Source organism: Taudactylus pleione, unplaced genomic scaffold (assembly GCF_031769625.1).
Source record: "Taudactylus pleione unplaced genomic scaffold, aTauple2 ptg000114l, whole genome shotgun sequence".
NCBI lineage: Eukaryota > Metazoa > Chordata > Amphibia > Anura > Myobatrachidae > Taudactylus > Taudactylus pleione.
Genome location: NW_028284516.1, coordinates 14,273,822 through 14,296,712, shown reverse-complemented (window position 1 = coordinate 14,296,712; position 22,891 = coordinate 14,273,822). Strand labels below are relative to the sequence as shown.

The 22,891-nt window shown below is 46.0% G+C and overlaps 1 protein-coding gene across 1 annotated transcript; it reads left to right on the top strand.

The window, feature by feature from the left end:
* Positions 1–213: 213 nt before the first annotated feature.
* LOC148524966 (fatty acid-binding protein, adipocyte-like) lies at positions 214–10,348 on the top strand. Its single transcript, XM_088471420.1, has 4 exons — positions 214–531; positions 6,272–6,444; positions 7,749–7,850; positions 10,147–10,348. The coding sequence occupies exons 1-4, from the start codon at positions 453–455 to the stop codon at positions 10,195–10,197; spliced, it is 405 nt and encodes a 134-aa protein (XP_088327546.1). The 5' UTR covers positions 214–452; the 3' UTR covers positions 10,198–10,348.
* The last annotated feature ends 12,543 nt before the right edge of the window (positions 10,349–22,891 follow it).

The window sequence follows — 22,891 nt, the reverse complement described above, 5'->3', positions numbered from 1 at the left end:
TGTGTGGCCAGCTTTAGGGTGCCTTGAGGACTGGGTTGGGAAACACTGGGTTAATTCATTAATTTAACACAGACGGTGCTGTGATTTCACACAACATCAAGACCAGTTTTTGCAGTGAAAGTGAATAAGTAGTAATTGATGAAGATTGTTGTCAGAACAGTTCCAAGAGTGGGTGTGGAGGAAAGTATATGTTGAGAAAGGGGAGGTAAGAACAAGGCATTACTTGTTTAAACACAGTTAAGACGGGATAGTCTCATATGCTAGAAGACAAATGCTGAATCAGCACTACAGACCAGAGGGAGGTTTCTCACAGCTGAACTGACTACTTACAAGTAATGACATCATTAGAGTTCTGTCCTGCAACTATTTAAGTGCCAGGTTCCTACAAAAGTTCTGCTCATTCTCTTGCTGCTTTTTCTGTGTTTGCTGCCTGTCTGCAAATTGTAGTCACCATGTGTGAGGCACTACTGGGTCATTGGAAATTGGAAGATGGTGACAAAGAGAAGTTTGATCAATATATGGAGGCATGTGGTAAGTTAATTATTGAGAGCTGTTGGATGCTATACTATTGACTCAATATTTTAAGAAGTTCTAAGAAATTTATTTTCCAAACCCACAAACTTTGCCGGCCTTATTTAAAGGGGCAGTAATAGTAAATACTAAATTGGGCTTGTTTTGCACTACATAATATTGCCCTTTTAAATCTGGTAGGCTAAAAAAAACAAAGCGCTCCAAGTATTTTCTACTTAAATATCGTGTGTGTGTGTCAAAGCCAATTGGCTCCTATCTTGTCCTTAAACAGAGCTAGACTTGTAGTCTGTTGTGATTTTAGGTAAAGTAATCTGTAGTAAGGTCATGTGTAGTCTTGTAGTACCTGACTTAGAGCAAAGTGTTTACTGAGTGACTGCTGCTGCAGGATGAATGTTCACTGGGTTGCTTAAATCCTCTCAATCCATAGATGAAGACTGCATCTAAAGGAAAAAAAATCTTTTTAAAACTCCACACAAAGTTTTATTATATGCATAAGTACGCTTATACAGTATACCTTTGAGCTGGACAGAAGCTCTCATGCTTCCAGACTGTACTGCTTGTGTTGTGAAGGTGTTTTGCAGACTTTAGGGCATTGAAAATAACTGAGGGATGTAATTAACTGAGTGTTACACAATTGTATCTAGAAACACAAAGGGGTCTATGTACTAATAATTGTGGTACTGCTGTGATTATGTACCTAAGTCGCCAGGGATTTTCACTTTTAATAAAAAAATATCCTGGTTATGTACTACAGGCAACTTGCAGAGACATCGTTTTGCGGTAACTGCTGTCCCCTTGAGTTTACAGGTGCTAAACTGCAAAAAGCTTCGCTTATCGGAGTTTAGTACATAGGGGTCAGATCGTAAGTCCTCGATGATGATGGGGACTGAGATCTGCAGCGCTTATCAGCACTTTGCCAGAGATTTTTGTGACATCTCCTGCGTTGTGCTATTAGTACATAGCAACAATACATAAAATTATGCTTCTGCATAATTTTATGTATATTAAAAAAACAAACGAAAAAAAAAAAAACGCTTGATACATAGCTCCCCCACATTTGGAGGACAACTAGCTAAAGAGCATTTTACAACATATTGGCCTGGATCGAAGTTGTGCGCAAATGATTGTAATGTTGCACTTGGACAAACCATGTTGTAATGCAGAACTATAACTTTTTTTTTTTTTTATATTCTCTTTTTCATGCTTTTATATGTAGAGCACAAATTCTGAATGGTTTTGATACACTGCAATTTAGATTTAAAGTGGGACATGTCCCCCCACAAATATAAATCTTTCTGCACACTAAATCTGCCCCACCTAAAGTGTGTGTGTGTGTGTGTGTGTGTGTGTGTGTGGTTTTACCACGGTGCAAAGTTACTGCAGACCCACCCCAGTAAAATACACCACTCACAGGGTGACTGCACATTGGAAGCGCTCCCTGCTAATCCCCCGGGACTGCCTGTCCACACTGTAATTAGCAGAAGGCTGCAGCTAATGCCTAGAAGCCTGGGCTGCTTGGCAATATCTGTGGGATCCAGTGGCGGGCTGGGCCGGGGGGGCAGGGTGCCATGTGCCCCCTGGGCTGCAGCGTCATGCGGGCCGCGGGTAGTCTGTGTCACAGTGACACAGACTGCACCGCGTGTGTAGCGCTGACCGGACGGAGTTCAGTCAGCGCTACACAGCACAAACACACAGCCGCCGGAGCCGGCAGCTGTGTGTTTGCTGAGAGTCTGTTAGACTCTCATCGGCTGCTGCTGCACCCACTGCGGGAGCTATCTTCTGGCTCCCACAGTGGGTAATGGGAGAGACGACGTTTCTCCCATAATGCAAAGCGGCCGGATGAGCCAGTAGAAGCGTTGAGACCAGGAGTGGGAGTTTCAGGTAAGTGGTGTTTTTTTTTTTTTTTTTTTTTTTAAGTCGCTCTACTGGAGGGGGGGGGGGGGGGAATTACTATGGGGAGCACTACCAGGGGGGGATTACTATGGGGAGCACTACCAGGGGGGGGGGGGGATTACTATGGGGGGCACTACCAGGGGGGGGGGATTACTATGGGGGCACTACCAGGGGGGGGGGGGGGATTACTATGGGGGCACTACTACTGGGCGCACTACAAGGGGGCACTACTACTGGGCGCACTACAAGGGGGTACTACTACTGGGCGCACTACAAGGGGGTACTACTACTGGGCGCACTACAAGGGGGTACTACTACTGGGCGCACTACAAGGGGGTACTACTACTGGGCGCACTACAAGGGGGTACTACTACTGGGCGCACTACAAGGGGGTACTACTACTGGGCGCACTACAAGGGGGTGACTGGTACTACTACTGGGCGCACTACAAGGGGGTGACTACTACTACTACTAGGGGCACTACAAGGGGAAGGGACTACTACTAGGGGCACTGCATAGGGGGAGGGAACTACCACTGGGGGCACTGCCTCGAGGGACCACTGCTGGGGGCTCTATATAAAGGGCAATACTGGGGGTACTGCATAGGGGGGAGACTACAACTGGGGCCACTATTTAAGGGGCACTGCATAAGGGTTACCACTATTGGGGGCACTACATAGGGGGTGGACTGCAACTGGGGGCACTGCATAGGGGGTACAACTATTGGGGGCACTATATAAGGGGCTTACTACTGGGGGCACTGCACAGGGGGACCACTACTGGGGGCACTATATAAGGGGCTTACTACTGGGGGCACAAGGGGCACTGCATGGGGGGGATCACTACTGGGGGCACTACTGGAGGCCTGCATAAGGGTGTTCTCCTGTGGCACACGGGGGCACTGCATATGGGCACTACGACAGGGGGCTGCCCCTAATCTTTATTTTTACCTTACATTAATCCCATATGGACCCGCCTCCTCCCTGAAACACTTGAGGGGGGGTGGCGCCGTAGCACGCACGTTCTTCGGGCACCCTGGCTACACGCTACTCCTCTGCCAGGGCCGTCTGCATGCATTTGCTCCCCAGGCTAAAAGTTGCCAGCCAGCCCCTGGTGGGATCCTGTGCACAAGCCAGGTGGACAGACCAATGGAGAGCAGCAGACACTCCTGTCACTACTAAGCCCCCCTCCAAGAATAGAAATGTGAAAACAGAACTTGCTGACACTTATAAATGGCATCAGACCAGGGCCGGATCAATGTCTGTGGGGGCACCTGGGAAACAAATGTGTGGGGGCCTATCTATCACAGTATACGTATACATAACTTACTGTTTCAGAGGCAGGGAAAGACATATCGGCCAGCAGCAGAAGAGGGTGGGGCTTAATCACGGGCCGCGGCGGCTCCGATGAAGAGAGAGGGGGGGGGGGGGAATAACAAAACAAAAACACTTCATCTTGGAGATTGGGTCCTGGGACAGTGTGTGGGGGGGCCCTGGGACGACCGCCCCTGTCACCCTCCCTATAATACGACCCTGCATCAGCCACATAGTATTTTTAGTGCATACTTGGTTAAGCACAGATTTAATAAGTACTTCAGTCAAACTGATTATACCATCTGTGCACAAGCATGGATATCTTCAAAACATGGACTGTTAGTGGTTATCAACTCTGTGCCCTAGAGGCTGTAAACGTGTGAATGCCTTAAGTCAGTGATTTTCAACTCTAGGCACACTATACAAGATTTTAAAATTGCCAAGGCGCACTATCCGGCGATGTGGCGTACATGACCAGTGATAAAACATACACATTGGCTCCAACACAAAAAATACAAACTACATTGGCCTCCACAGGAATAAAACACACTACATTGGCCTCCACAGGAATAAAACGCAGTACAGTACAAGTGCGCTGAGCTGACCACTGCGGCACACTTGACAACTGCTCGCGGCACTCTAGTGTGCTGCGGCACCGTGGTTGAAATACACTGCCTTAAGTAGACAATGCAAAACCTTGCGCCAGTGGTTCCCAAACTGTATGCTGTGGCACCCTGGGATGCCTCGGGTTGGTGGTCAGGTACCAAAAATTTTTTATTTTTAGTTAGTGTGATAGGCAAAACCCGTGCTAATGACTGCCATTCAAAAAATCTGGACAAAAAAGTGCAGCCCTGTCTACCATCACATAACCAAACCTAAGGGTGACATATAGGCACAATTTACTTCATTTAATTTTTGTTGTATTTTTCAACAAGAGTTTTTGGCTCAGGGGTGCCATGGAAAAATGCTGATACTCTAGGGTGCCATTATTCAAAAAAGTTTGGGAACCAATGCCTTGCGCTGAAGACTAAGGGGCCTACTAAGCATTTATTTCCATAGTTATGTAGAAAATGCAGTCTCTGCATAACTTCATGAATTGTTGCAATGTGATAACCGCCTCAGGGGCCTATTCATTAAACCTAAAAATTCTCTGGAGATAATTAGCTTTAGAACTCTCATGGAGTTCTAGCTAATTCTAGGTGGAATTCATCATTCCACCTCTCCATAAGTATCTATTCCGAAAAGCTGTCATTTTTGCGATGACAGCTTTTCGGGAAATAGATACTTTTCCCTGCCTACACTACCTTATCGCATCTGGAAACAGTGCTGCGCATGCGCTGTTACATCTGCAAAACCAGCGCATGCGCAGCACTGCCTACAGATGCGTTAAGTTTGTGTACCCCCCCCCCCCCCTGCTTTCTCTGGCACAGGGCACCAATAAGTCTAGTTACGGCTCTGCATAGCGGGGACTTTATTTTATTTTTTATTTTTTTTATTCAAAATGTAAATGCCAGTCACAATAGAGACTGAACGTGTTAGTGCTTCAATTATTCTTGCATAGACCTAAAGCTTTTTCCAGTGTTTGAGGCCTGATGTCCTCAAAACGATTGTCTGTAGTTTTGTCACTGGTCTGGCAAATAATGTTTCATCATATCTTGCGCATGGGTTGGCTGGACAGGTTGGGTGATAGTACAAAAGTGGTCAGATCAGATTATCAGGATCTGTGGATTTTGGACCCTGCCAAAATCATGACACACTAGCAATTGTATATTACAAGGTGTACAGTCAGACTAGAGGAGTGTTTGTATATAGTGTTAAGTGTAGCCATGTGACGATTCCGTGTGTATAGCTCTAGTAGAATCTGCTACATGGACCTGCTTTTGGGTATTTGCTGTACTTGAGGCTTACTTTATTAAATCTTTCCTCCTGATTGTGTAATTATACATATTTACACTGCCTGCAATAAGTGAGGAATAATGGTTAGCATTACCAGGGGTGTCGAGAGCTGGCCGATACCGATTACTCCAGACTCTTTAGAGGGGCCCCACAGGGGCCTTGGTCCACTGCTGAAGAAAACTAATGTCACTCTTTCACTGTAGTATATTAAAAAAATAAAAATGGAGGTTCGGCCACACCCCCAGGTACTTGTACTGGTACTTTAGTTTCCTCCCACAATCCAAAATTAAACTGGTAGGTTAATTGGCTCCCAATAAAAAATAATGTGGTAGGGAATATAGATCTGGGGCAGTGGCTGATGTGAATGGCCAAGACACAGCAAATGAATAAACCTGTTACAAACTCTTGGTCCTCACTAACTTTGACAATGCCTGCAACATTAAAAGACCCTGTTCTGCTCCAGTTTATAATGTGCTTCATGAAGGCTCTGGGAATAATACACTTCTGATACTGTGTCAAAGGGAAGCAAGATGCATACTGTATAATCAACCTTTCCATATAGCCTAACTTTAATCACCAGTGTCTAAGAAGAAAGCAACTTTATTAATGTTTCTTGGACGTTATACTTTCTGTTGCAGGTGTGCCTTATATCACGCGGAAAGCTGCTGTTTCATTAAAGCCTGATGTGGTGATCAGTAAAGAGGGCACTACCTGGTCTATAAAAACGGAAAGCACATTTAAGACCACAGTGATTTCATTTACATTAGACATTGAATTTGATGAAACCACTGCAGACGGCAGGAATGTTAAGGTAAGAAGCTTATGTACATTATAAGGGGCAGGTTTTTCCCATCAGTCTAGTTTTCAACTAGTAAACTTACAAAAATCTAATTCTGAAATGTTTATCTAGACTGCATGTACAAGCCTGGTCACTTCTTTATATGTGCAGCAATGTTCTATGGATTTTGACCAGCAAAATCCAATTTTAACTTTAAATATTATTTAATCATTGTAGAGAACTACATGTTTCTCCAGGGTAGCTCCAGCTACACATTGCCTGGGGTTTCTCTGGATTTCTCCGGAGTGCTGCCGGCCAGCGCTGGGGCTGCTGCATGTGTCTGCGGGAATGGAGGTATCACAGCAGGTATCTGAGTTACCTGCTGCTGTCCCTCTTTTTAATACATTGGGGATACTTGAGGTGTCTGTGGATTTTACCGCAAATATTCAATGATAAATGGGCTCCTAAGTCTGCTGCACAAAGAAGATGGCTGATCAGTGTTCTGGTCATATGCAGTCACTTTCCAGCTTGTGATCAGGCGTAGATTGGATTGGCAATCTTTTGACTCCAATGTAAACTGGTTTGTCTGAGGCACACTGAGATAAAGACTGGGGGTATCCTTGTTGCTGTTCATGTTTTAGGGCTAGCAAGTCATTAAAGCAATCTAACTAGAGGGCCTGACAGAGGAGCTCCCTGGGTAATATATGCACATATGAGATGTGAAGGATAATAGCTTATTTATTACTAGTTACGGTATTTATATAAGCTTTACTGTGAATATTTGGCCATTCACATCAGTCCCTGTCCGAGTGGAGCTTACAATCTATATTCCCTACTACATGCATAATTCTTCTTTTTTCCTGTCGATAGGCAGTCTATCAGTATATTTTTGGAGTGTAGAAGGAAACCCATGCAAGCACAGGGAGAACATACAAACTCCAGTTAGGGTGGTGGTGGGATTCGAACAATTATATCCTCATAGCTACCCGTAGTTAATTGAAAGCCACTATATTTCTTATCCGGTTCATACGGCCTCTTCCATATTTTTTTTTCCCCCCCAATTGCCTGGATTCCTAAATGCAGGCATCAGACAATCTATACTGTAGATTTTCAGAAGTACATTTTCTGTTCATATATTGTGTGTAACGACAGGAATACTGTGTACGCTCCTAGACAACAGGTCTGACATCACTAGGCTCTCTCGGCTGTGTGTGTTGCTGGGAGGTGCTCTATATTACTATGCTTGTAAATCAGGTGAGCAGGGTATTCTGTAGTACAGTAACTGGTCATCTGTCATTTATCTCCAGTTTGCATTGTTTTTTTTCCTCCTGTTACAGACCATTATAACATGCATAAACAATGTGTTAAAACAACTGCAGAAATGGGGCGACAAGGAGTCTGTAATAACACGAGAATTACAAGGTGACAAAATGATAACTGTAAGTAGCCTGTTGTGACAACCACTTGTACACCAAGAAAAAACAATAATTTGATAGTTTATATGCACATGGAATTATGAACTGCTCCAAATCTAATAGTGCCCTGGTGTGCTGCCTGTAACTCCATAAAACATGTGAGCAAACAGATGCTGTGTAGTGAATGTATAAACTAATAAGTTTGTAGTCTGTATAATCGGATCACGGTAAAATATTAACCTATTAATAGATCGTGTTGTGCAAACTGGGGAAAGTAGCAAATTACACTACAGTATCTGAAGGTGTCACTGGATTCACATCCCCAGCGAAAGGTGACAGTGGAGAGTCCATTTGCTCTTCCATGTGCACAAATCTACATGTTTGCTTTTTATGCCTAATTGTTCTGTAGATCTGTTTTTGTAAATGTCAATTTAAGGGTGTTCCCATATCCCAGTGCAGGATCCAATACAAATAACCCTTTTCCCGAGTCCTGAACACGGGTACTCGCCATTCAATAAAACTGTTCAGTGATGGTTTATTATCTAGAATAACTGCAGTTCAGCCACAATGTCAATGTTTCGATTCTTATTTAACTTTCTTTTTTTTTTTTTCCCCCAAGATTGGCTTTAATTGGGCAATATTTCAAATGAAACCTGAGGATCTTTTATAATTCCCACATACAAGCCTATGGGAAATCTGTGCCACAATAAGAGTCGTGAATTGGCAAATTAATTATGACCGAATTCTTATATAAAATTTAACACTATTGGGAATTGGTCTGATCTGTGCAGGGGCAAATGCAGGATTTCTAGGGGTTCCAAATTCTTTATTTTAGAGTGTGGGCTAGTCTGTGAAGAGGGCATAATTGGCAGCTTTAATATGCATACACTACTTTGTGTCATGATTCAAACCTATGTAAGACCAGCGATCACAGTGAGTTGTTAAATGTGGCAGCAGGGCCATCCATCCATCCATCCATCCTTCCTTCCTTCCTGAGCTGAATGTTTTATTTCACATGTGGAGACCATTCCATAGCATGGGAGCAAATTGGGAATCTGGGGGAGAAGCAGAAGAACACAGCACTGTCCTGGACATATATGTAAATCTGTGTTCTCCCTAGAAAATTTCTCCAGCAAGGTGGCATTAAGGCCTTCGCAATAATAAAATGTTTTAAATCTTGACCTTATTTGAAATAACATTTTATATATTAATTCTCCTTATTAGAGGGACACCTTCAGGAAGCCGGCGGCTGCAATCCCTACCGCCGGCTTCCCGAATCCTCTATCTCGCCTAGGGTTAAATGACAGGTGTCCCCAGGGGGGACTTAGGGTTAGGTGCACATACGCCCCCCCCCCCCCCGGAGGGTTAGGCACCCCCCAGGGGACTTGGGTTTAGGCAGCGGGGGAGGGGGGGGGATGGGTGTTTGGGGGGTTGGTTAGTTTATACTTGCCTTAGGGACAATCGGGATTTCCAGCGCTGTCGGGCTCTACTGATTTTGCCGGGCTGCCGCAGCTGGGAGTCGAACTGCCAGTCATGCGGCAACCAGGATTCCATACCGAATGCTCCTGGTCATGGCAACCCAAAAAAAAATAAAAAATCTGTGCTCCATCCCTTGGATGTACAACATTTTCGACATCTGCTGCAATTCCCCTGTTTCCAGTCGCCATTGCTACCCCTTGCATTTTGGAGTTACTGCAGTCTTCACATGGCGTTGCCATAACATTTACTGTGAGAGGGATTCTCCGGAAAGACTCTGCAGTTATGGCGTCTTGTGTATGCCTGGCTTGATGACCGAATGCGCAGTAGGCTGCTGGGTGTACTGCCGCACAAAGTGGTCACTTTACAAAGACAGAATCCCATCTGAGCACCAGTCCCTGGATGTTTCTTCATACAACTGGGCAGTTCAAAATTTCTTATCAGATCTTGGGCCCTACTGTTGCCATTTAGGTAAAGGGCAATAAAAAAATGTTAACCACGTTATGGGGGCTGGTAGATTTTGCATGGGAACTATGGGCTTTGTTTATGAAGATGCCGCTACTTCGCGACATGTTGCTGGTAAAACTGCACACGAGGCTTTACACGGACTGCAGATGACGTTTTTACTTGCAACCTGCCTAGAAGCAGCAGCCTACAAAAGACTAACGCCTGTACTTAAAGGAATAATATTCTGCTAGCGTTCAGATCACTCTGTATAAAAGTTTCTCTAATAGTTTTGTCGAAGTTGAATAATTGAGTGAGACTTTAACAGTTTTGTTTTTTTTCCTCTATACTAATACTTCCAGTCACAGTATATTTAAACTACTGCTTATTTGTTTTCTAGGATTGTACAATTGGAGAAGTGAAATGTGTTCGGATCTACAAAAGAAAGTGAGACCTCCTGTATAGACTTAATTCAGTAAAATACAGGCTCAGTTGAATGAGCCTAATGCTGGCCCTCGCCAAATTGATTTGTCAGGTCATTTGTGATGTCATCTGTGCCATGTATATATTACACATGCACAAATAAAAACTATTCTCCAGTACGAAGTGTTTTTTATTTGTATAATATATATATATATATATATATATATATATATATTATAATTTTTTTTTAAAGGAGCTGTAAACTGACTGTTTATAACCAAATCTCTCTGGCTGAACAAGAACAAATCTACGTTTAAAATCAGTAATTTGGACAATGCAAAGGCATGCATAGTCTTCCACACAGCCGCAAAAATTATATCGGGTGTTTCTTGCTGGCATTCAGGTGTTAAAATGAACATCCTAGTGGGTGGTTAGAGGGAGCTGTCTCGAGTTGCTGCATTGCTTGCAAAGTTTGTACATTGATTCTGCCAATCTCAGAATGCACCGAATGGGAATGCAGTGGCAAACGCAGGATTTCTAGAGGGGGGGGGTTTCCAAAGGCTTGATTTTAGGGTTAGTGTGGCCAGTCCATGAAGAGGGTATAATTAGCACATATCCAGCTTTAATATGTTACATACAAAGTATATTGTGTTTCATAATTCCAGCATATACAGGACCATCAATCACAGTAATCCATTAGATACGGCAGTAGGTCCACCCTGCTTGAGCTGAATGTTTCCATGTCAGATATGGACACCATTCCTGAGTACTGGAGCGAGTCTGGGGAGCAGCAGAAGAACTTGGCACTCCCCTGGACATATACGTACATATCGGTCTCCTTATGCTCTGGATAGTGTATTAATAATTAACCCTATAGATAGTCTATAGCAGTGCATGTTTTCCACATCTCCTAGTTGATGCAGAGGTATATTTATTACTGGCTGACACATTTTAAAAGATCCACAGGTGGTGACAATTATCTAATTTGTGATACAGAGAAGAACATGCAGCACTAGTAACATTCGATTATATTACTATTTCTATTGTGGTCATGGTGTGTGCTGGGGAGGGGGGTTTCCAGGCAGACAGACCCCCCCCCCCCTCCCCTGGCCTATGGAATGTGTGTAATTTGTCCATGTTCAGTGCTTCATAGGAAGGTAGGAAACCTCCCTGGTGCATAACTGGGGTCTAACATAAGAATATTGAATTTCAACCTCTATACGCACCTACCTATACCTCTAAACATGTGTTTCAAAGCCCACTGTATTATTAAAGTACAGTCAGTTACATGCTGTGATCTATGTACAATTTAGCGCAAACAATTATACAGACCCAAGATACAGTCGTACATATGCAAGCACTCTGGGCCCAGATTCCGGCATCAGCAAGAGACCTCCGGCAATCAGCAGAATAGACTAGCAACCCAGGGTCAGAGCACACATATTTATACCCCCCCAGAAATAGACAATACAATAGAGGAGTTTGTTGCTGATCCCATTGCTTCCCAGGGCGGGTGCATTTGTTACAGGGCATTTAACAGGTTGATTCAAATGGCTACAGTCCAGCCTCCAACAGCTGGTTGCCTTCGTTTTCCCACCTCATGCAAATCTAGACTGTTGGTTTTACAAAGTACATTTTGGTTCTTTGTCTTTACGGTCCATAACTTGCGAACGCATGCTCCGATCTTCACACCGTTGATGCCGGAAAGCTGTGGATAAAGTGCGGATCAGTATAATATCAAACACTGCTTACTTATGTATTAAACCTTAGATACCAAAATAGTTTTTATTTCACAGCATTTGTAATAAATGAATAAAACTTGGATCTTTAACTTTATAGCTATGGAACTTTTTGTGTAAGTGTGCATTATGTAAGTATTAGGGATATGGGAAAAGACGCTAGTTAGGTTTATCTAATTTGGGGCAGATGTGCATGCATGCAGCTAATAAACAGCGTTCGCATGCAGGATATTGTGCATTTGCTACTGGGCGTCATTTTAGCAGCACAACTGTGCGCAATGTGCGGTGTTTATGCATGAGATTCTATCTATGATGGACTATATATATATATATATATACATACACATACACACATCTCATTCCTTAGGATTCAGAGAAATTCAATTGTGTAGATCAATGTCTGGGTTATATTACAATTGCCACAACTATACTTGTCTATATACAGGGATTCCCAATTTGTATGTAAAACACTCACAGTATTCTGGTGTATTGTCTATTCTATTTACTTTTCTCAGGAGGCTGTTTTTCTAGTTGTTTTTGATAGATTATCAAAAATATTGCCATCTGTACTTCGCTCGTGAGTTGTAACTTAAAATGGCGCTGGTCACAAAATGGCGTCTTGCAGATTCTTTTTTTAAGATGGAGTCTAGCTGCCATTCGCAAGATGGCGTCACGCACGCTAATTTTTACGCTGATTCCGTCTCAGCCACTAATCCAGCGTCGACAAACACCACTTCACCTTGTGATCCTGCAGCTTAGAAGTAAAAAGTCAGCAGCAAAGGTGTTATATTTATTTGTCACTAATGCTGAGCACTCCTCAGAATATCTGTAACTTACTTTGGGGCAGATGTACTAAGCTTTGGAAAGTGAGTGACGGGTAGGAGCTGATTGGGTGTTTATCAATCTGCTCCCAACTGTCATTTTTCAACAGCCTGTGACGTGACATGAGCTGAGTGGCTGTCAGTGTATCGCTCTCTAAATTTATCACTTTCTAGAGCTTTGTACATGATCTGCCCCACTGTGTCACTCACAGGCTCTTGGTCTAACAAAATAAATTCTGGATGTTTTGTGAATGTTTAATCTCTGGGTTAGCAATGATTTGATTAAATAAAAAAAGTATTCAACCTTGTGCTGAACACAAGTCAAAGTACTCAAAAGCTACCAAAACACTTGTAACTGCAAACCAAGTATAAACTAACAGTCGAGGCGGAACGTATAGTGATGTCCTCAGTCTAGATTGTTTTATAAAATGGCATTCAACAGAATTGCCCTCTTTGGTCTGAGAAGTTCCTGTGGAATCTGTTTATGGAGCTGGAAGGTGGCAACAATGTTTCAAATCCGAGATGGCTGACGTGAAACTTCTCTGAAAATAATGGGCTGCTGAAGTATGAGTGATTGCCTATAAACCTCAAGACTGGGACAGGTTGTGTGCAAAATATCACCTATAGCGCTGTGGAAGCGGGTGTGTCTTCACTATCACCACCGGGTGGCTTCCATCCTGTCTTCCTTCATAAGGCAGTGGGGCCTCTGCTGATTGGCTGCCGGTTCGCGAGCACTGATAGTCTAATGTGGTGCTGGTCACAAGCCAGACTGTCTCTGTGCCTCTCAAGGTCGGGATGCGGCTCCGAACCCATAAGAGCAGCAACCTAGACTCCCAGCAGCCACTCAATCCGGTACCCAGGTCATGTGCCCCCTTAGTTGTGGCCCTGGCTTGATTATTCAGGATATTGTACTGTGGTGGAAAACTTAATTATTAGCTTCTCCTGGCGAAGGGTATTGCTAGAAAGCTGATACTTGCGACACAATTAGGGCTATGGGGAAGAAATCTCTTCTGAAGCTGGGCATACATGTCCAGATAAAATGCCTGTCAGACTGACAGACATTTTATCTGGCAGCATGCCAGTCGCAGACGTTCGCGGCATACACTGTGAGATTACTTGGTGTATTAGCCCTGACATCTGAGCTCCTCCCCCTGGGGAGGAGACATTTCCCTGTTCCTTCCATGGGAAGCAATACAGGAAATGTCTGTCATAGACCTTTTTAGCTTCATTATAAGAGACCTAGGCCCTCATTCAGAGCCGTACGCTATGAGCAGAGCGCACGCTCTGAATGAGGGCCGTCCTCCATAATTCTGGAGCGTCGTCCTGGACGCTCGTATAGCTGTGGGTCACCACCCACAGCCTATACGAGCGTGCAGTTTGATGGCCGCGATGGTCGTGACCATCGCGACCATCGAAACTACGAGCCGGTGCCTGCGGTTGAGGTTTTCAACCGCAAGTCCCGGAGTGATTTTGGCTCTATCAGAGCCAAAATCACTCCCATTGACATCACTAGTGATGTCAGTGGGCCGGCTTCTGACGGTAGGCGTTCCCTTGGGAACGCCCCCGTCAGGGAGGCACGCCCCTGGCACGCCCACAAAGGGGGCTTGCTGTCAATCAACATCGACAGCACGCCCCCTTTGATCAGACACAACGAGCAAAGGACTTTCCTTCGCTCGTCGCGTCTGGCGCATGCGCACGACGGAGCTCCTGCCGTCGTGCGCATGCGCAGTGCACAACATCGACCCACTTGCGAGCGGACAGCCGCTTGCGAGTGGGTCTGAATCAGGCCCCTAATCCCAAAAGGATCAACTATTCTCATAGTTTCAGAGATTGAGGTTTATTCATGTAGCAGTGAAAAGCCCTCAGTCATAACAGGGCTTTTCACTGCTTCATCCTATTCATAGAACTGGTTACTGTAGAGAAATCTCATATTTATCTAGCGGTGCCCCTGATTAGGGTACATGCCACTTTCCATTTCGCGTCCTAAAAAAAAAACTTGCCAGCTCAGGATGTCAGTCTTCTCTGTTCCTGTCAGGAGGCTCGTTATGTCTCCCTGTTGTCCCCGCCCATTCTCTGACATCGGCCAGAACAGCAGGGTATCTGGATAAATATTCTGTGCAGCTGTGGGCTCCAGGATCCCCCTGGACAACCCCTTTGATCATGAAGTTGGTACTCTGGGCAGGGGGAGAAGTGCATAAAGATCTACCCCCCCCCCCCTCTCCTCCTGCCCCACCACCACCACTACACACTCTCCTAATCTGGCTATGCCTGTGGGAAGTCAGTGTAAAGCTGAAACTTCCACTCCTGTTCTGGGTGGGCATGGAGGAGGCGACGGCACTCTCCGGGAGAGGAAGGAAGATCTCAACCTGGTGCCCAGTACGGCAGTGTCCCAGCGAGGATCGGTGTGAAGACCGGCACCAGTAAAGATCCCAACAACTGTAAAGGTAAGTATTAACTAACCTTAACCCCCCCACCAACACTCCTTTTAGGGGTGCCTGACCTCCCTCCCTAGTGCCTAAACCCAACACCCCTCCCCCCCTTCTCTGCAGTCTAAACCTAAGTCTCATGGGGGGGGGGGCGCCTAACCCCAAGTCCCCCCGGGAGCCCTAAATCCTAACCCTCCCACCCCTCCGCGCCCGGCTTACCTTCGTTTGGTATGTCAGGCTCCTGGCGTAGGTCTAATGACAGGCGTCGGGATTTCAATGCCTGTCATTAGTACCTTGCCGGGACTTGACAGTCTGGAAGCCGGCGGTCGGCATTTCGACCGTCTGCTTCCTGACTGCATCCCCCCAGCGCATGTGCAGAGTCAGCTCCTATTAGCTGAAAACCTGATCACTGAAGGTACCGCACTACTTCCTAGGATTGTGGAGTGATCTGCTTTTCGGATTGCTTTGTCAGAAATGTAAGTATTCATGAATTAGTACTTTGAACTACTATATATTACATTGGTATGATGTAATATATAAATTAGTGAAATGTAACACTCCACGCTGGAATCTATATGAATAGACCCCATTGTGCTGTTCCCATATGAGAGAGTTTAATTTACAAGCATGTATATTTTACAATATACAGTACTCATATCTGCTAAGCACGAGCTCTCAGTAGGGATGGCCATTGGTGGGGTGTCCATAGGTAGTTACCATCAATGGCACACAGGCCTATCGACATGGGGGGAGGACTAGGGCGAAACATGTACCGGGCCCTGAGCACCATCCTCCCCAGTAAAAGAAACTGACAGCTGAGCTACGTACTTAGCTGCCAGCGCTAAGGCCCGGAACCTCCACAGTGAGTTTAGGTATCTTCTGCCCAGACAGTACAGGGCTATGAACTTTAAACAGCTATGCGGCGGCTGCATGACATCACTGGTCATGCTGCCCTACTCAGGGCTCCCAGGCCTGCTGTCTGTGCCGGGTGCCTCTCCACCACTGTCTCATAGCTCTCCGCCCACTGCACCCCTGCTCACAGTGTTCGGTGTCATGGAGTTTGGGTGCCTGATGAGCGTGCAGGGAAGCGGAGCAGGAGTTCCTCAGATGCAGCCACAACAAGCTAGACACCACCTTAATGTATGCGACTGGGGAGTGTTAGCGAGTGCTTCGGTGCTCAGAGCAAGAGGAGAGAGGCACCCTTTTTCCAGATATGCTGGGGGTCAAGCAAGCCTTTTCTTGGAGCAAGTGCTGCCAATCAGGAGTCAGTGTGGGGCATGGATGGGGACCAGGGTGATGATTGACAACTGATAACATTGACCAGGTGTCACCTGTCTCAGTCTCTGTATTTGTAGCCTTGTTCCTGTGTTTCTGTAGTGTCAACCTAGTGATTGCTATACCGTATATGGGGTGTAATGCTCTCCTTATCCTCTGGCTGTATAATGCTCACACAGAGGTTTTGCACTGCAGTGTGATTTGAGGGCACTTTGTGGCATATCATTTGATTTTAGCCACAGTGTGTGGGATGGGGGCCCCAAAAATATAGGTGTCCCAAGATTTCTGTTGCCGGCCCTGATGGCACACAAACCATCAATGGTTTGTACCACTCAATGGCCACCACTGCGGGGGAGAATGGCAGATGCGGGACAATCAAAAAAATGGGTGGGGCTAAGCTCCATACCTTCCAAAAAAAAAGTAATTGATGGTATAAATATTCAACATCTGCCATTAACCATCGTTTTCAAATCATCGATGGTCGATGGCCATCCCTAGCTCTCAGTGCAGGAAAGAGATTGTCTCTTAGCAGAAGATACTTAGGGTCTGCTCTATGAATGGACCCCTGTTTCCCTGAAAACTGGACTCCTCACTGCTTTTGTCAATTCTTAGAGTGAGTTAATGTGGAGAAAGTTATTCCTTCTCCAGCGGTGGCCCAACTTCATGTACATACCCTCCAACATTTACCAGTAAGAACCCGGTACATGGGGGCGTGGCTGCAGATGAAGAGGCATGGTCACGGATAAAGGGGCGTGTCCATGGGGGCTGGAGGTATCGTGTGCTGGCTGGTTTAGAACTTGCAGTAAGTTATACTGCATGTTCTGTATGCCGGCGCTGGCGACGGTCAGGGCAGAGATGATCCGGCTGTCACTCAGCAGTGCTGCTTAAGAAATCTGGTGAGTGTACCAACCCGGTACAAAACGGTACAGCCCTGTTTGCCGGTACAGACCATTAAAGAAACAGTACTGTACCGGTTAAAACGGTATAGTTGGAGGGTATGCATGGCATCACCATACTTTTGTAAGGTGAGTGCAATGCATAAAGGAACGGAAAGCTCTGTGGACAGCATAATATGAATGTCCATATGATAAGGACTGGGAAGTTGAATACTTCCTTGTCTTTCAGGCAGTCGTCTGTTGTAGCTCCGCCCCGTATCTCCCAGCAGCCACTGCAGCAATTTCCCTCCTCGGAATACTAGTCTGCCCTCACGTGAGCACGTACTCCTGCACATGCACAAACTGGTACAACAATAGCAGAGCATGCACAAGAAAAAAAGGACTAAGTAGACGGTGCAGGTACGGAAAAACGATAAATACCGAAAGGAAGGAGAAATCTGGATCATTGGGACCCAAAATACCAGATCATATTGCAGAGTAGGTAGGTGTATATGAATAGCGCACAGGTTCTCAAACTTGGTCCTCAGGACCTCAAACAGTGCATGTTTTCCAGGTCTCCTCACTGAATCACAAGTGAAATAGCTCCAACTGTGGATCTTTTAAAATGTGTCAGTGAGTAATGACTACACCTGTGCACCTGCTGGGTGACCTGGAAAATGTGACCTGTGTGGGGTCACATTTTGAAAACCACTGGAATAGCAAAATAAAATGGATACCTGCACACTGAGCTGTAAACTCTGTATATGGTAAGCAGCTGTATGTAAAATAACCCAAGCCTTCAAAATATCAGTACATGTAACTTGAAATACAGTGCCCAACCTATGTATTGCTTAGTTCATTGGTTCCCAAACTGTGTGCCGAGGCACCCTGGGGTACCTCGGGACACTTGCAGGGGTGCCTCAGGTTGTGGTCCAGCACCAAATCAAATTATTTAAAGGATTAAAGGACAATTTAATGTAAATATGTGGACAAACAGAAGTGCAAACCTGTCCACCACCACATAACTGAACCTAAGGATGACAGGGGAGCACAATTTACTTCACTTTACTACTTTGCTATTGAGAGATTCAGATTTTTTTTTAGTAAACTTATGGAGCATACACACGGTCAGATTTTTCTTCAGATCTGTACGATAACGATTTAAAAAATCATCCAATCGTTCATATCTGAAGGAAAATCTGACATTTGTCAGATGAACGATTTGAACGATGCGCGTTCCCGATGGTCAGATAACAATATCTGACATCTGATGTGTTTGCAGTCAGACTTGGACGATTCCATTCATTTTAATGCAGTCAAAAATCGTTCTAATCTTTGGTAAAATTGTTCAAATCGTTCATCTGACAGATCTGACAAATCTGACCGTGTGTATGCTCCATTAAACTTAGGGGTGCTATGAAAACAATGCTGATACTATAGGGTGCCGTGATTCAAAAAAGCTTGGGAACCACTGGCTTAGGTGTACATGGCTTGTTACTTAGGACACAAAATATCACATTACAAAAATGCGATGTGTAGTGTTAATATATCGGCAATGCAAATGTACATGAATAGACCCCTTGGCCCAAGATCAGACAAAGGTGCCCATGTAGAGTTTGGGGCATTTGCACAGTAGGAAATAAGCTCATTTACATTTATATGTTCAGATGGGCTCATCTCGCAAAGCATCCACATCTATAATACTAGCATATAGGTCAGGTTTATAACAGGCGTAATCTGAATACTTAAGCACCATGATAGCATATATGTGCTTGGCAGTGTTAGCATTAAATGCTATATGGGTTGTTTTGTCGGCATTTATCATGTCGACATTTACCATGTCAACACCGTTGAACTGTCGAAACAATTAGAATGTCAAGTGCAGAGGTGGTGTGTACACTACCCTTAACCCTAACTTTCCTCCCCCTGGTGTCTAACCCTAACCCTCTCCTCCTCCCGCGCAGCCTAACCCTAACCCTCTCCTCCCACAGCCTAACCCTCTCCTCCCACAGCCTAACCCTAACCCTCTTCCGCGCAGCCTAACCCTAACCCTCTCCTCCCGCGCAGCCTAACCCTAACCCTCTCCTCCCACGCAGCCTAACCCTAACCCTCTCCTCCCGCGCAGCCTAACCCTAACCCTCTCCTCCCACGCAGCCTAACCCTAACCCTCTCCTCCCACGCAGCCTAACCCTAACCCTCTTCTCCCACAGCCTAACCCTAACCCTCTCCCCCCACAGCCTAACCCTAAAAACTCATACACACTAGCCGATGTGTTGTATGAGCGATATTGGTGAAAGATATTGGGTGTACAATACACTGAATGATATCATCAGATTGGCCTGCATGTTTGCATATCAGCAAACATTAACGACCCGCGAGAGCGCACATCTTTTGCCGTTTGGTGCATACACACTGGATGAAATGAACGATATATCGTTGAACAATATCATTATTGTTCATATTCACTTTTATTGTCTAATACAGTGGTCGCCAACCTTAACTGAGGCGTGAGCTACTGTAGAAAAATGAAACCTCCTGAAGAGCTACTAAAATTGTAGAAAAAAAAAAATCTGCCTAATAACCGAACAATTGAAGGACATTTAATGAAAATTAAAAAAAAAGTTTCATAGAAAATAACAATGCTATTAATTACCGGCTCCAAGGAGGTACGTGCAGTAGAGGAGCAATAGATATAGGCAGGGCTGCTGTGTGATTTTCCAGCATAGCGTAGACGCTGTGGGTGGAACCATGTGGAAGCACGTTAGGTGATTGCTGTAGAGGCTGCGACAGTCACCTGATGTGCTTCCCTGTGGCCGCACTCATGACGTCGACGCCATGGGGGAGCACACGTCAGAGGTCACTTCTTCCTGGCTGACTCGGCAGCACTGCAGCTAGGTGAGCTACCAAATTTAAGACCGCGAGCTACAGATTGGAGACCACTTGTCTAGTATGTATGCCCCTTAACTCTCTACTCCCGCAGCCTAACCCTAACTCTCTCCTCCCACAGTCCAACCCTCTCCTCCCGCAGCCTAACCCTAACTCTCTCCTCCCACAGTCCAAAGAGGAGCACTTCTCTGCGGAATAGGAAATAGGGAGTAGGAAGTAAACACGACCCGCCGGGCATACTACTGATTCCGTGACCATGAAGTTGCAGGCCCAGCACGCTCCGCCTTCAGACACTCTTCCTGCATAGCAGCCCTGCCCAAGAGCCAAAGTGACTGACAGCGCAGCACAGCAGCCTGAGTAAGCCTGCATGTCATTCTAAATGCAGTGAGATATACTGTATGTATGTGTATATCTATCTATCTATCTATCTATCTATCTATCTATCTATCTATCTATCTATATATATATATAAATATTAGGGGTGAGCGGGTTCGGATTTCTGAAATCCGAACCCCCCCGAGCCCCCCCGATCCGAGTCCGATCCGAGTCAGGCTCGACTTTTCCCGCCTGACTCGGATCTGAAATCGAGGCAAAACGTCATCATCCCGCCTTCCGGGTCTCACGGGTTTTGGATCCTATATAAGGTACCCGCGTCGGCGCCATTTTCTCACTCGGCTGTGGACAGTGAAGAGGGAGGGTGGGAGTTAGGGCTGGCTGGGCTGTGTAGTGTAGTGTAGTGCAAAGTAGTGTTGTGCTGTGCTGTGCTGCGCTGTGCTGCTGTTGTCCACTACTTCAAAGTCCATAGGGGCTGGCTGTGTTGTGCTGTGCTGCTGTTGTTAATAGGGGCTGTGTCCACTACTTCAAAGTCCATAGGGGCTGGCTGGACTGTGTTGTGCAGTCAGTTCTCCATAGGGGCTGTGTCCACTCCAAAGTCCTGTGCAGTGTCCCAGTCCTAAAGGGGTGCTGTAGTGTTGTCCAGGGGATGCTCTGTCCATCAGGGGTGCTCCCCCCAAGTGCTAAAAAAATAATATTTTTTGTGTGTTTGTGAATTGTGTGCGCAGTAGCCGCACGTGCATCAACAAAGTAGTGCCAAGCGTGCGCCTGTGTCATAAGTAAAGGGCCGGCTGGCTTGACCGTTAAAGGGTGCTGTAACCCCCAAAGTACACTCCAGTCCAAACCAATAAAAAAATTATTTTCTGTGTTTGTGAATTGTATGCGCAGTAGCCGCATGTGCATCAACAAAGTAGTGCCAAGCGTGCGCCTGTGTCATAAATAAAGGGCCGGCTGGCTTGACCGTTAAAGGGTGCTGTAACCCCCAAAGTACACTCCAGTCCAAACCAAAAAAACAATAATTTTCTGTGTTTGTGAATTGTGTGCGCAGTAGCCGCACGTGCATCAACAAAGTAGTGCCAAGCGTGCGCCTGTGTCATAAGTAAAGGGCCGGCTGGCTTGACCGTTAAAGGGTGCTGTAACCCCCAAAGTACACTCCAGTCCAAACCAAAAAAAAGATTATTTTCTGTGTTTGTGAATTGTGTGCGCAGTAGCCGCATGTGCATCAACAAAGTAGTGCCAAGCGTGCGCCTGTGTCATAAGTAAAGGGCCAGCTGGCTTGACCGTTAAAGGGTGCTGTAACCCCCAAAGTACACTCCAGTCCAAACCAAAAAAAAAATAATTTTCTGTGTTTGTGAATTGTGTGCGCAGTAGCCGCACATGCATCAACAAAGTAGTGCCAAGCGTGCGCCTGTGTCATAAGTAAAGGGCCGGCTGGCTTGACCGTTAAAGGGTGCAGTAACCCCCAAAGTACACTCCAGTCCAAACCCAAAAAATATATATTTTCTGTGTTTGTGAATTGTGGGCCTGATTCAGACCCACTCGCGAGCGGCTGTCCGCTCGCAAGTGGGTCGATGTTATGTACTGAGCATGCGCACGACGGAGGGAGCTCCGTTGTGCGCATGCGCCAGACGCGACGAGCGAAGGAAAGTCCTTCGCTCGTTGTGTCCGATCAAAGGGGGCGTGCTGTCAATGTTGATTGACAGCACGCCCCCTTTGGTGGGCGTGCCGGGGGCGTGCCTCCCTGACGGGGGCGTTCCCACGGGAACGCCTCCCGTCAAAAGCCGGCCCACTGACATCACTAGTGATGTCAGTGGGAGTGATTTTGGCTCTGATAGAGCCAAAATCACTCCGGAGCTTGCGGTTGAAAACCTCAACCGCAGGCTCCGGCTCGCAATTTCGATGGGTGACCCACAGCTATACGAGCGTCCAGGAGGACGCTCCATGAAAATGGAGCCCGGCCCTCATTCAGAGCGTGCGCTCTGCTCAGAGCGTACGGCTCTGAATGAGGGCCTGTGTGCGCAGTAGCCGCACGTGCATCAACAAAGTAGTGCCAAGCGTGCGCCTGTGTCATAAGTAAAGGGCCGGCTGGCTTGACCGTTAAAGGGTGCAGTAACCCCCAAAGTACACTCCAGTCCAAACCCAAAAAATATATATTTTCTGTGTTTGTGAATTGTGGGCCTGATTCAGACCCACTCGCGAGCGGCTGTCCGCTCGCAAGTGGGTCGATGTTATGTACTGAGCATGCGCACGACGGAGGGAGCTCCGTCGTGCGCATGCGCCAGACGCGACGAGCGAAGGAAAGTCCTTCGCTCGTTGTGTCCGATCAAAGGGGGCGTGCTGTCAATGTTGATTGACAGCACGCCCCCT